This window comes from Centruroides sculpturatus, unplaced genomic scaffold, assembly GCF_000671375.1.
Source record: "Centruroides sculpturatus isolate CEXI.00-Female unplaced genomic scaffold, Cexi_2.0 scaffold1049, whole genome shotgun sequence".
In the NCBI taxonomy this organism is placed as follows: domain Eukaryota; kingdom Metazoa; phylum Arthropoda; class Arachnida; order Scorpiones; family Buthidae; genus Centruroides; species Centruroides sculpturatus.
Genome location: NW_019385368.1, coordinates 1 through 15,676, shown reverse-complemented (window position 1 = coordinate 15,676; position 15,676 = coordinate 1). Strand labels below are relative to the sequence as shown.

The following is a 15,676-nucleotide window of genomic DNA, read 5'->3' as shown; positions in this document are numbered from 1 at the left end:
TGGTCAAATATTTGGTAACGAGAAACAGAACTCCAATCTAGATCATCTTTTAATACGCGTAAAGTCATAGTTTTTAATTGTTGGTATTTTAAAATTTTCTTAATATAAAACTAATATATATATCGCCTAATAAAATTATCTGAAAGAATTTGAAATTCTGAAGCTTTATTCCTATCAAGATATTGTGAAAAGTTGGTTAAGAATAATTTGTCTAACACCTGATACTCACAAATGAAATTCCATTTTGCATATTTAAAATGTTTTTCAAAAAATGAAGTAGAGAATATATAATTTTTTCACAAAATTTCCCAATTTAACTTACCAGAAAATTCAGAAATGAATGTAGGAGATACATCGTTTAATTGACTGATGATATCTCAGACAATATAATTTCTTAAATGACGAATAGTCTTTTCTTCTAATGGCAAAGATGAAAAATTTCCCCATTCAATTAGCAGTTGAGTATTGTCTATAAAGAAACAAAATTGTGTTTTTTTTTGTTAGGAAATATTTATTTATTTAGTTACATGATAGAATACATTATTCATATTAATAACATTTTATTACATGGATATCATAATAGAATACATTATTCAAATTGAATACACATGTAAATGGATGAAATTATTTAAATTGAGTACATATATTAATAGATACAAAATTATTTATTACATTTCATACAGTCACATCTTGTAAATTATTTGTCATATATCAATAACGTTATTTTATCATTTATTACAAAAAACTTACATTTGTATGTTTTATTGTTAGACAGTTTTAATGATGGCTTTATTACATGTTGATTTAAACACTGATAAGTTTTATTACAAACACTATGTATTACAAACATAGGAAACTAGCTTACCCGTCACGCATTGCTGCGATCGCAGAAAAAACGAAATTCAATCAAACTCGTTATGATAAGATTCAATTAACATTTTATCATTTTTATTGAAACTTATAATAATAATAATAATAATAATATTATTATTATTCATTTTCATCGGGAAAACATTTCAAAGTGTCGTTTCAATTCTATTTATTTATTGGAGTGCTTGTGGATAAACGATATTTTTTATTTTTCCGACTGGTGCATACACTAATAAATCAGAAGCTTTACCGAGGCGTGAGCTGGCCACATACAGTTGTCCATGCGAGAAGCATGGATTCTCCAAATTTAACCAACACACTCGCAGCGATTGTCAGAAGTGCAATATTTTCCATTTTTATACATATTTTTAAATCCTTTATAATTTTAACTATTTAATTGCTCCCTCCTCTCTTCCTTGGCACGTTGTGAAATTTCTGATAGTTGGATAATAAACCGTTTTATTGTAATTTGTCTTTTTAAATTATTTTCAGTCGATATTAAAATTTGGAAAAATGGGATTCCTAGATCGGTAAAATAGGCGAATTTCTTCCTACAACTTCGGTTGTTGTTCGGGATACAGTTAAGGTTTTAACAAAGTTCGAGCGAATACATAATTAGCAAAAAAAGTTGAAATAAAGTATTTAACAAAAATTATTACAAATATCGTAAATAACAGTTCACAAATGCATATATAGATATATTTTTTGAAAGGGGGAAATGGTCTTCACATCTTTGTGTTTGAAATCGATCGGGCACACAGCGAAATGCTCGTAGACACGAGCGCCATCTATCGTAGGATAAATGTACTATGCCAGAAACCTTCGCGGGAGTATATTACTTCCCAAAGTTTCATGGCAATCGGATAAACGGTGTGGTAATGCATGAAGGACAGACGAATAGACAGACATACATTCATTTTTATATACATAATTACTGTTCTACATTCAAACACAAAGCTTTTTGAACATTTTTTAAATTTAAAATTTTCGAACATATTTTTTTAATCTTTACATTAAACTGTAAACGTTAAATAGCTAACAAAATACTAACATATTATATAATTAAACAAAATGTACAAATAAACTAATATAACGACAATATACATTAAACTAGTTGAAATACACCGCTACAAGTTTAAGGGTTTTTAATTCCGATTTCCTTTTCTATTACATATTTCCAGGCCGTTAGAACAGCATTAGCGTTTTTGGCATTTAAGCAACTGTTATTTACTTTAGTCTTATATATCTCCATTATTTCCAAACCCAACACAATACTCGGAGAGAATGGATCGTTTTAATTATTCTTGCCTCATCTAATTTTACATTCGCTACAATGAAAATATACTTATGTATTACATAAAAAATACGAATATACACTTATGTATTACATAAGTATGTTTTTGTTTGCATACTATTAAAAATCCGTATTGTGAAGATAATGATAATATTTAAAAATCTGTAAGAATGAAAGTAGAGGCTGTAATGACCCAACAATAACATGTCTGTTCCATTATCTAGAATGAATTTTTTATCATAAAATGGTAAAAGTGAAATTTTGTTTTACCGGTATGCTGTTATTACATAATTTTTTTCTTTTAATTAATCCCATATTGCTGATGTCTTAATAGCTCTGCGTTGAATAAAACTTTTTTATGTTTATCATAATTAAATGTTTCTATAACAGACTTTTTAATTTCTTTAGCGATTTTTTATTTTGTTTATCAAAAATATAAGAATATATATTTGGTTTTAAAGAACAAAACTCAATTATCGATTTTGACAGTTTCTCGTCTTTAAGAATAGATTGTTAAATTTTAATTTTGAAAAAATTGATTACTGATTTTCGATTGTTTATCATAAATTATTAGTTTTTTTATTGGTGAAAACACTTGTTGGTTTTTGATTGTCAAAAATAAATCGTTATTTTTAATTGTTACGAATACAGGTATACCTCGCCTTACGTCGGTAATTGGTTCCAGGAAAACGACGTAAGTCGAATTTACTTGTCTCCGAATCTACTTATCACTAGGCTAAACCGTAAATTACCATTCCCTGTTCTGTATTTTATTTATTAATGCATTTTTAATAATATATGGTTAATAAAAATCTATTTTAAGCTTACAAACAAATAAATTTTAGTTTTTAATATAGTACAAAAAAAAGTATTCTAAATTTACGAATGCATGTACTGTAAATACAGTACATACTTGTATATATTTTAATATGATTTTATGTGCTTTAAACGTTTATCTAGTGATATTACGACTTCAATATTTGTGGCGGACAGACGTAAAGTCGAATAAAATGACTTAAACTTGATTTTTATTTTTCCATATACTTTTTTAACAAGCGACGTATAATCGGGAACGACGTAACTCGAAACGACGTAAGTCGAGGTATGCCTGTACACTTTTTAATTTCAATTGTTGAAAAAAATTTTTGGTTTCTGATTGTTAACAATAAATTGTCGATTTTTCAATTTTTAGATATAGATTGTTATGTTTGATTGCTAAGAATAAATTGTTGAATTTCGATTGTTGAAAATAGATTGTTGTATTTGATTGTTAAGAATAGGTTGTTGAATAACGGTTTTTGAGAATAAATTGTTTGGTTTTGATTGTTAAATGTAAATTGTTCATTATCGATTCTTGAAACTAAATTGTTGATTTTCGATCGTTTAAAATAGATTGTTAATTTATGATTGTTAAGAATTGATTCTTAATATTTCATTGTTGAACAGGGTTGTTGAGTATAAATTGATTATTTTTGATTGTTACAAAAAATTCTCGATTTTTGATTGTTAAAATTACATCGTTGATTTTTTATTGTTAAAAATAGATTGATGTCTTTTTACTGCAATGGATAGTTGGCTCTTGATTGTTCAAAACACATTGTTGATTTGCACTAGTTTAAAAGAAATTGTGAGGTTTTATTGTTATAAATAAATTGCTTGTTTTTTATTGTAAAAAAATAAATTGTTCATTTTTGTTAAAAATAGATAGTTGCGTTTGATTGTTAGGAATAGATTGTTGAATTTCGGTTGTTGAAAATCGATTTTCGAATTTCCTTTGTTAAAACCTTTTTGTCCATAAAGAAGAGGCGAGCATTCCTGGATTTACTGCTTGATCATCATTTAACAGATAAAAGTCTCAACGAAGAGGATATCAGAGAAGAAGTTGATACATTCATGTTCGCAGTAAAATCAGTTTCATTTACAAATTAAAAAAAAATTCAGGATGTATAAGAATTGTCTTTTTGTTAGGGACACGACACTACCGCAATAGGTATTAGTTGGTCACTTTTTCTCCTCGGATTGCATCCGGATATACAAGAGAAAGTTTACCAGGAGCTGGAAAAAATTTTCGGTGAAGACAAATAATTCTATTACATCCAAAGACCTTAGAAAAATGAAGTATGTGGAATGTGTTGTCAAGGTAAGAATTTACCTTTAAATGCCTGGTTCAAAGATGAAATTTAGACATTTAAATTATCAACAACCGTGAGGCAGATAATAGTGAGGGCTTATCAGACCAATAATAGGCACAAACGCTACAGAATCTAAGTGAAAACGTTTAATAAACACAAAAATGACTACATAAGTATGGAAACAAAAAACCCAAAATGCAATTTGGACTATTTTCCGATAGAAAATAGTCCCTCATTAGTTGATATTGACTAAAGGCTTTAGTATAATTAAAATTACAAGGTATAGGTAAACCTAAAACGACTCTTAAAGCTATACAATATAAATATGAAAACGCCGTTATATCTGTACGAACAGTAAGCGTTATCGGTCTAGACAGGTGTAATAAACAGATGCTATTTTTATCGATTTTTACTCTTAATCAGAAACAAAAGATAAGATTTCAGATGTTTAAAAAATTAATAAAACTATTGTAATTGGATGAAATAACACTCGTTTTATGACGTTATTCATTAAACTTTTGCATCTATTTTTGAATCCGTATTTTTATAGACATAAAACAATTTCATATTAATAATACATCTTTGTTGTGAATAATACTTATTATGTAGTGTCTCACAAAATTTTTTTTTTTCTCTGATGTTTTGTTCTTTCAGAATTGCATTTAAGGAAGTTCTGAATGCGATGGAAGTTCTGTCCTTGAATTTTAGAAATGATTATCGAAATTATAATAGACATACGGTGACGAAAATGCATAAAAATATCTCGTAAAAATTAAAGGAAATGTCTTTTTCAAGCTTATGAATGTCATATTTAAAAATAATTATAGCCTCTCCCTTTATATTTTATTTATATTGCATGATTATAAGTTGAAATAAAAATTTATTTATATGAAAATTTTTATGCTGTACTTAACAAAAATTACAAAAACTATCAATAATTAAAGAATAATATTTTATAAACTTTAGAATTTATAATTTTTGGCAATTAACATTTTGTATACAACTTTGTATCGTGTTGTCTCTTAAAAGGATATTACGATTCTTAAACAATTTCTAATTTTATAAAAGATTTTACTAATTTAAAGTGATAAATAGTTAATGTTATAATAGACAGAAAATCCATGTTTCTTGAAATTTTCTAGATGATACTATCTGAGCACGTAATATGTAATTATGTCAACAATCTTCCTATATACACATGAGGAATGTTGTATCTAAGATCATCTAATTGTTAGAATGAACCATCGAGGAGCAGCAAACTGTTATACGTTTGCTGCTCCTCAGCGGTCAAACGGTTTCGAAACAAGAGAAATTTCTCACTGAAATTTGGCGCAGTATGAAGACTGTTGTTTCAGACACCATACATTGTATGATTCGGCCGAAAGATTTAAGAAATGCTAATTTACTTATCTATTTGCAATTTGTATCTGTTGCAATAGTTGCTGAAGCAATCGGTTCTCATCTCATCGGCCACCTTAAATTTTTCGATTCAATCTTACACCTTAAATTTGCTTAAACGACTGTCTAAATACTGAACCACCATCAAGTGATAAATTTCACTTGCTTTTATATCTTTTGATTGCAAAACCGTATAATACCACGCTGCACTAGGCTGGTGCATTCTGACAGATGAGTAGCCATCTGTAATAAGACATCGACATTTGCATATAATAAATATATCTGATATTAGAAGAAAGCAAAATTTGTGCAGACAATTGCTTTGTAATATGATCTACCAAACTCCAATGAAACGTTCCATTGTAATTGAAAACGTAACAAATATTCACGCTTTCGTTGTTGGACGCATAATAACAAGAATACTGCGAAAGCTGAAATAGAAATTTATGTGTTTCTATAAATTTTTTAAAATATATTTTTTATTTAAATATTTTATTTCTTGCGTTGAAACCGTGTTGTATTAAATTTTTGAGAGTTTTAAACACAAAATCGTGTTATTAATCAATCACGTGGCTTCTTTTTCATCTTTATTGATTAAAATAGAAAAGAATAAAAATAGAAAAGAAGCCATGTGAGTGATTAATAATACGATCTTTTGTTTAACACACTTAAATATTTTTGTTAATATATTCGTATTCCACAAAATACAAGTTTAAATATCATACACCATTGCTGTTTAATATTAGTATATTGTATACAGTAAGATTAAAATTCTATTATCTTGTTATGACAGCACAACTTGTTCAAACGCATCCATATGCAAGTTCAAACATGCTCTCACAGCGAGTATTATAGAAGGAAATCAAATTACAAAGAACAAATACACATCAAGTTGAAACTTGTAAATTGCTCATGTGTGTACTGTACATGTCATACATGCATGTTCATACCCGTCGCTATAAATGCAGCCACATAAAATAATAGGAATAGTTGTATTTCATTTTTTATACTGTCAGTATTTTCTTTCTTAAAGTATAAAATTAGTGCAATGTGATTATATAATAATTTTAAAAAATTACATTTATAATTACAGTCAAAATTCGATTAGCAATAGTAACTCACTGTTAATAGAGAGGTTGCGGCCGACGTTTTCATCGTGAAAACGTGTACGTCGGACGTTTAGTGCCGCATTCCTGTAAGCCTATAAGTTTGACAATGGAGTTTGGAACTTCGAGAACGATTCCACTAACGTTCCAAACGCCATTGTTAGGACTTCTAGGCTTACAGGAATACGGTATTTAACGTCCGACATACACGTTTTCTCGATGGAAACGTCGGCCGCAACCTCTTTATTATTTCTTTGGGTGGGTGGGGGTCGCGGAGCTAAGAAGATTGAAGGTTTATATTTACTATTTGGGTGGTCGCGGAGCTAAGAAGGTTGAGAATCGGTGTTGTATGTTATTTGCCTTCCATTTGAACATTTAAAATGTTTTCTTGAAATTGTGACTTACATCTTTGACTAAATCCATTCATTGTTTTTCTAGATTTTGTGAAAATTAACTTATTTTGCTTTTGAAACACTGGGATCTTCACAATATAAATCTATTCTAATAAGAAAAGAAAAATATTACTAAAATAGTTTTTGTTTTGATTGAAAAGATATAGAAGTATAGATATTACAGATACTGCAGTGGAGAATTAATATAATCGCATACATTTTTTACATTTTCAATACAAAATATTCTTAATAATTGGTATAATAGTCGAAATTTACGAGTTCTGCAAAATTTACAATGTTTGTAAGATAGAATATATTTACAAAATACATACACAAAAAATATTATTAAAAGTAGAGGAGAAGGTGGTATTATGGAACACTGCGGGTATTATGGAACCACCCCATTTCGAACTGATAGCGGAATGTGGCTGAACTGAACTAGGCAGACATCCATAGCAAGGGGAAAATCCGTTTTACTTCAGTTAAACGGTTGTCTGTATTTAATCAGCAAATTTGTTTTTTTCAAAATTTGCAAGTTTTGAATGCTAAGTGAATTTAATTATTTTTAAAATATAAATCGTGTAGTTGTAGGTTCACTGGTGCATGTATTCCGTTCCAGAGACTTAGCGGTACATATTAATCTGTGTGATGTTCACTTTTTTTAAATTTTGGTCTTGACAGACATAAGTTAATTCCAGATGGCGATGCGTGAAATACGGACCCCATTGGTGCTTTTACAGTAATATGGAACTCAACTCCTCCGAACTTTCTATTTGCAAGCAGACATTCCTCCAGAGCAATTTGTGAAAAAGACACTAGGTAGAATGCCAATTCTTCCCGAGAATATCGAAAAAGAGCTGCTGGAATATATATTGTTGTTGGAGGTCATATTTTTCTATTATAAAAGCATTTTTGCGATTAAAAAACATTGGAGTAAATAATTTGGTAATTATTTAACATTTTTTGTTTTTTCCTATTTGTTTTTGGCTACATTAAAGCATTTTTTTGGTAAGGTTCCATATTTCCACCCGATTTTCTCTAAGCCTACTTTCGGACTTTTTGTACAAAAGCCTTCAAAAACCATACTTATAATGACACTAGCGAAAAATCCAATTAGGAACATTTAGTTTACTAGTTACCAGTACTTTTCGCACAAAAAATGTGGGTGTAGTTACGGTACCTTGTTTACAATTCACTAAAATATAATTGGAGTTCCATAATACCACCTTCTCCTCTACTTAAAATGTTGTGTGAGTAAGTTATGATTAATTTTCATAAATTATTAGCCGTGTAAGTTTATATGCCCCATTGATTCTATATGTTTTTAATAATAGGAAATTAAACTTGAAAATTCGATATCTAAAAGTATTGAACTTGTCGATGAATAATCGTGTATCAAACAAAATAATTTTCAATACCTGATTTGAAATATAGTTAAAAGGAAAGTTAAAATTAAAGTTAAAAATAAGAACATTTCATAAAATCACAAGTTATAATCCAAATAGGTCTGAAAAATTATTATTATTATACTTATTAGTATTAGAACGGGGATTTATTCGCTCATGTTTGTGTTCATTTTTAATCCCTGTACAATGTTAATGTTTCTTATACTTGTATTAATAGCTTCGTTCATCTGAAAAATTATTATTATTATACTTATTAGTATTAGAACGGGGATTTATTCACTCATGTTTGTGTTCATTTTTAATCCCTGTACAATGTTAATGTTTCTTATACTTGTATTAATAGCTTCGTTCATGCTAAGGACAAATATAATTTCTTTTAAAATTTTTCAAAATTAAAAATTTTAGCCTTTTCATTTGGTTCATAATTATTGATTTCATTCAATAACCACCATTTTCTATTTTAATGTTTTATTTCCTGTATTCAATTAGTCCTCAAATTTTATAATATATATGCATATAATTATTTATGTTTAGGTATTCAGATGTTCAAAATAGTTTTAATTTAACTCTTTATGTGTTAAAATCATGTAGAGTCTATAAATATTTGATTATTTATTTATTTAGTTAGTTTTTAACCCGGAGACCTCTTATAACTTCAATAGCACGTAAGACTGAAATTATTCATTTAACGAACATTAAAATAACCTGCACTAATTAATCTTTTATGACAATATAAATTAAAAAAACATTTACACCAGAAATATATATTAGAAGCTTTCAAAAAACCTTATTACAAACGCAAAATACTATATAACTTTGTGTAGAAATATTTAATATAAAATTCCACTGTTACTAAAAAATAACTTTTGTCGTGTGAAACAACCATTACTTTTTAAATATTTAATTAAAGTGCAGCTACGAATTGTCGTGAAGCCCGCACATCACCAGAGAACCACGCCTGGCATAGAAATCAATAAAAAGATATTTGTTTTATGCGAATATCCGTATAATAATATATAAAACCTTTGTTATATATCGCTATTTTTGTTTCTATTCATACTTTTTCCTGTAGATTCTATAATATATTATTATTATTAATCATACAGTTTTCATATAGAAGGTTACAGTTTTGTTACGAGATAATTGCACATTGTCTTCTGTTCTATTTAAAAGAAACAGAAAGAGAGTGGCTTTAAGTCTGATAGATAATTTTATTGTTTGTATTTAGTATTATAATACGAAAAATGCTACATCTGATTTTTCTCCAAATTACAGTCATTGCCATTCTAATGATTATTTTGATTTTTGGAGCATATTTAATAAAAAATGAGAAAGAGATTATTAGAAAAATATGCATCCAAACTATAGAAATTGCACGTTTCGCTTTCGACAGTATTTTGTCTACGTTGTGGAAAGATAAATCTCTGAAAGACATTGGTAAGTGAAATTTTTTGATTTTTCCTCACTGTACTCTTATATTGTAATGTTTTCATTCTTAATTAGCCATGTTATTATGTTGATATTGACAACTATAAAATTGTTTATAAAATGTTATTTAACTACATATGAAATTACAAAGTTAGTTATCGGCTCCAATCAGATTTCGTCCATAAGCAGTTGCCTAGTTTTCCCAGACCTACGTTTAATCCTGAAGAGCATGTTATTTTTATATAGAACTAGCTATAAATACCGGCTTTGCTGGTTTTTTATTTCTTCGTACATTTATATATAATATAGTTTTTTTATATAAAACACTGTATCACTTCCTCTACATAATCTTTCACTGATTCGATGTGTTTCCCTATAATTTTCAAGTTGCTCTTCTGTTTGATTATTTTTGTTTCGTTGATAATTTTCTCGTAGCAATGTTAGACGTACTTCTTGTTCTTCCATGGATTCATTTTTCCGCGCCATCTTTTGCCTTTGAGATATGATTCGAGACCGCAAAAAATCTTTCTTACGCTTTGGCATTGTTTTTTATATTTTTACTTTTTATACTTCACCATTGACTTTACACTTTCTACTTTTTTCTGTTATTCGTACACTTTTACTTATGAAAATTCAAGTGAAGCATGTGCGTCACACGTCTCCAAAAGCAATCCCCACTACTCACACATAACGGTCCTGGACTATTCCAAAACATTTAAGATTAAGATTAAGATTACATTATAGCCAATCTTATCCGTTTTCACAAAATGCAAAAATTAGGTCCCCCCGTTCCCAGACTAATAAGAGAATTTTTACATGGGTCTATTATAAACACTTATTGTTCATATGTGTTAAACGTTATGGAAATATGTACAAGAGTCTCCCTTTAACAGTTGTTAATACAGATCCTGTCATAATTAGAAATAATAATTTTTAACTATTTTATTGATTTCTATTTAATTATTAACTTTATTATAGAAATAAAACAAGAAGATAAAAGAACTTCAAAAAGAAAACAAAAATTACCAAAAATATCAGAAACGATGATTATATGGAACAGTTTATTCTGTCCACGAAAAGTACAGAACTATTCTTCTCATGTTGGAATCTGTAAACAGATATATTATATTAAATATAATAAAGCCTAATATAATTAGTCTTAAACGTCTGTTTAATTTATAGATTTTTTGCAAGTTACAACTGGTATGTCCATGTTATATTTGAAAGAAAAGATGGTCATATCATCGTGGGGAGGACGTAATTATATATTGTTTTTTCATCCAGAACCTGCTCAGGTATTGTATTATGTTCTGTACTTCTCACTAATATTGTCATTATTACGTATATTAATAATTGTATTTAAATAGGAAGTTTTAAAAAGTAGCATCATAATTAACAAAGATAGAACTTACGACTTTTTTAAACTTTGGTTTGGAGAAAATTCCATTTTATATACGTAAGTTGATAACAAATAATCAAGGTCAAACGAGGATAATTGTAATTTACATGCTTATTATTTAATAGTAAAGGCGATAAATGGAAGAAGGAAAGGAAACTGTTAATGCCAGCTTTTCATTTTCGTATCTTGGAAAAGTTTCAATGCATATTTAATGAACAGTCAAATGTATTAATAGAAAAACTTAAGAAACTAAAGAGAAATGAAGTGTGTGATATCATAGAAATGATTAAACCTTGCTCTTTAGATATAATTGCAGGTAAACATAAATATTTGATTAATATACATAATATAATGAGGATTATATTAATTATTTTAAAAAAATATTTTTTTTAAAAATTAGCCACGGCATTAGGAGTTTCTATAAATGCTCAAAGTAAGAAATCAAATGCTTACTTTCTTGCAATCAATGGGTAAGTAGAAAATATCAAAATAACAATATGGAATTAAATGTCATGATATATTAATTTTATACTGATAATTTTAATAAATTCGAGATTTCTTTAATCAAAGATTGATGCAAATTTCAGTAAAAACTTCGAGACTGTAAACACGTAGAAAATACAAGCAAATGTTCAGTAGGGATTAGAGCAGATTCCAGATAATTATTCGTTGTTTGAAGCCTTTATCAACTGAACAATAAAATTGCTGTTAAATAGCGCTATCTGGTTTCGATTTGCCGTTAGTAATTCTTAGAACAATTGCATGCAGGAGTAGAAGTTGTTTACCATAAAAAGGCAGCTGAATAAACAGGCGGCATTTTGACTGATGATATTTTTAACAAAATATATTTTTATGGCATCTGTTAAAATATTCTAGAATTACATATAAAATGCCAGTAAGAGCTATCTGGTTTGTATTTGTTTAGACATAGCATAGCAATGGTTGTACAGTACAGTACGTGTTTGATATTATCATTGTCTTATTGTGTTTTACGTGATCTTACGTATATTTCAGTTGACTGTTTTTCGATAGAAGTTTGCAAATAGAATTTTAAAAAGTAAGTGATATTTATTGTATTGTAAAAGGTTATATCACAGTTCTTCAGAAATTAATGTCTTTAATATTAACTTCAAATATTGTTTATCAATTTATTAATAAATTTTTATGATATTTAACCATCCATAAAGATTTTTAAAGATTAGTAATTATGCATAACTTTTAAATATTGATTGTAAACACGAAAGATGGAATACTACTGTAGTTTATGTAATTTCTGAAAGTATACAGAAATATATTTTAGACATGGATGGATACAAACAATATTACTATAATTTTTGCTAAAATTCCAGCCAAATCATACGGAAGAATTAACTCCTGTTAAATTCGTGTGTCATATGATTGTTTATACAGTAGAGGATCGATTATCCGACTCAATTGGGGACTCGGGTTNAGACGTAAAGTCGAATAAAATGACTTAAACTTGATTTTTATTTTTCCATATACTTTTTTAACAAGCGACGTATAATCGGGAACGACGTAACTCGAAACGACGTAAGTCGAGGTATGCCTGTACACTTTTTAATTTCAATTGTTGAAAAAAATTTTTGGTTTCTGATTGTTAACAATAAATTGTCGATTTTTCAATTTTTAGATATAGATTGTTATGTTTGATTGCTAAGAATAAATTGTTGAATTTCGATTGTTGAAAATAGATTGTTGTATTTGATTGTTAAGAATAGGTTGTTGAATAACGGTTTTTGAGAATAAATTGTTTGGTTTTGATTGTTAAATGTAAATTGTTCATTATCGATTCTTGAAACTAAATTGTTGATTTTCGATCGTTTAAAATAGATTGTTAATTTATGATTGTTAAGAATTGATTCTTAATATTTCATTGTTGAACAGGGTTGTTGAGTATAAATTGATTATTTTTGATTGTTACAAAAAATTCTCGATTTTTGATTGTTAAAATTACATCGTTGATTTTTTATTGTTAAAAATAGATTGATGTCTTTTTACTGCAATGGATAGTTGGCTCTTGATTGTTCAAAACACATTGTTGATTTGCACTAGTTTAAAAGAAATTGTGAGGTTTTATTGTTATAAATAAATTGCTTGTTTTTTATTGTAAAAAAATAAATTGTTCATTTTTGTTAAAAATAGATAGTTGCGTTTGATTGTTAGGAATAGATTGTTGAATTTCGGTTGTTGAAAATCGATTTTCGAATTTCCTTTGTTAAAACCTTTTTGTCCATAAAGAAGAGGCGAGCATTCCTGGATTTACTGCTTGATCATCATTTAACAGATAAAAGTCTCAACGAAGAGGATATCAGAGAAGAAGTTGATACATTCATGTTCGCAGTAAAATCAGTTTCATTTACAAATTAAAAAAAAATTCAGGATGTATAAGAATTGTCTTTTTGTTAGGGACACGACACTACCGCAATAGGTATTAGTTGGTCACTTTTTCTCCTCGGATTGCATCCGGATATACAAGAGAAAGTTTACCAGGAGCTGGAAAAAATTTTCGGTGAAGACAAATAATTCTATTACATCCAAAGACCTTAGAAAAATGAAGTATGTGGAATGTGTTGTCAAGGTAAGAATTTACCTTTAAATGCCTGGTTCAAAGATGAAATTTAGACATTTAAATTATCAACAACCGTGAGGCAGATAATAGTGAGGGCTTATCAGACCAATAATAGGCACAAACGCTACAGAATCTAAGTGAAAACGTTTAATAAACACAAAAATGACTACATAAGTATGGAAACAAAAAACCCAAAATGCAATTTGGACTATTTTCCGATAGAAAATAGTCCCTCATTAGTTGATATTGACTAAAGGCTTTAGTATAATTAAAATTACAAGGTATAGGTAAACCTAAAACGACTCTTAAAGCTATACAATATAAATATGAAAACGCCGTTATATCTGTACGAACAGTAAGCGTTATCGGTCTAGACAGGTGTAATAAACAGATGCTATTTTTATCGATTTTTACTCTTAATCAGAAACAAAAGATAAGATTTCAGATGTTTAAAAAATTAATAAAACTATTGTAATTGGATGAAATAACACTCGTTTTATGACGTTATTCATTAAACTTTTGCATCTATTTTTGAATCCGTATTTTTATAGACATAAAACAATTTCATATTAATAATACATCTTTGTTGTGAATAATACTTATTATGTAGTGTCTCACAAAAAGTTTTTTTTTCTCTGATGTTTTGTTCTTTCAGAATTGCATTTAAGGAAGTTCTGAATGCGATGGAAGTTCTGTCCTTGAATTTTAGAAATGATTATCGAAATTATAATAGACATACGGTGACGAAAATGCATAAAAATATCTCGTAAAAATTAAAGGAAATGTCTTTTTCAAGCGTATGAATGTCATATTTAAAAATAATTATAGCCTCTCCCTTTATATTTTATTTATATTGCATGATTATAAGTTCAAATAAAAATTGATTTATATGAAAATTTTTATGCTGTACTTAACAAAAATTACAAAAACTATCAATAATTAAAGAATAATATTTTATAAACTTTAGAATNTTTCACCAATATTTAGAATGGAACTTCAGGGTGGACATAGGATGTATATTATTCCGTTAAACATTCATATAAATTAAAAGATATCATTTAGGTTAAGGCTTTTATGTCCAACAGATGGCGCTACGAGTACAACGCCCTAAGTTTGCTTTTCTGTAAAAATGAACTAAAGCAGATCATCTTCTATCTATCTATATAAGTAAAAATGTAATGTTCGTTTGTTCCTACCGACTTCTTTGAAAATTTTATACAACGCTGCATTCGAATAGGCACGTTTTTATATAATATACGTGTCGAAAATTCCCCCACTGGAAGGAGATGGACAGGATTAAGGCTTACCGTAAAGAACTCTCTACTTCTATTTATACTATTTTAGATGCGGTTTTTTGCGTTTTTTTGCGTTTTAATAGGGTACGTCAACAGAATATACACTAAGAAGGGATTTCTCGATATTCCCCCTGCGGGGGAGAGAGACAGAATTAAGGCTTACTGTGAAAAACTTGGCTTTCATTATATTATTTTACATGCGGGTTTTTCGTTTTTGATTGCATTTTAATAGGGTACGTCAAGAGAATGTACACTAAAAAAAAATTTTCGAAAAATTCCCCCCTCCACGGGAAATGTGTTTTACATATATAACAGATACATTTTGAGCCACAACAACGCGTGGCGGGGTCTGCTAGTATATATATA

General features: G+C 28.3%; 1 protein-coding gene and 2 long non-coding RNA genes across 3 annotated transcripts; all 3 read left to right on the top strand.

The window, feature by feature from the left end:
• The first annotated feature begins 3,933 nt into the window (after nucleotides 1-3,933).
• On the top strand, nucleotides 3,934-4,304 carry LOC111638209. The gene is made up of 2 exons (XR_002758821.1): nucleotides 3,934-4,066; nucleotides 4,133-4,304. It is a non-coding gene; the product is annotated as an uncharacterized LOC111638209 (long non-coding RNA).
• A 2,605-nt stretch (nucleotides 4,305-6,909) lies between these two features.
• On the top strand, nucleotides 6,910-13,131 carry LOC111638207 (cytochrome P450 4c3-like). Its single transcript, XM_023383876.1, has 7 exons — nucleotides 6,910-6,988; nucleotides 11,005-11,136; nucleotides 11,209-11,321; nucleotides 11,394-11,482; nucleotides 11,551-11,741; nucleotides 11,826-11,895; nucleotides 13,077-13,131. The coding sequence occupies exons 1-7, from the start codon at nucleotides 6,910-6,912 to the stop codon at nucleotides 13,129-13,131; spliced, it is 729 nt and encodes a 242-aa protein (XP_023239644.1).
• Nucleotides 13,132-13,653: 522 nt separating this feature from the next.
• On the top strand, nucleotides 13,654-14,024 carry LOC111638210. The gene is made up of 2 exons (XR_002758822.1): nucleotides 13,654-13,786; nucleotides 13,853-14,024. It is a non-coding gene; the product is annotated as an uncharacterized LOC111638210 (long non-coding RNA).
• Nucleotides 14,025-15,676: the final 1,652 nt, after the last annotated feature.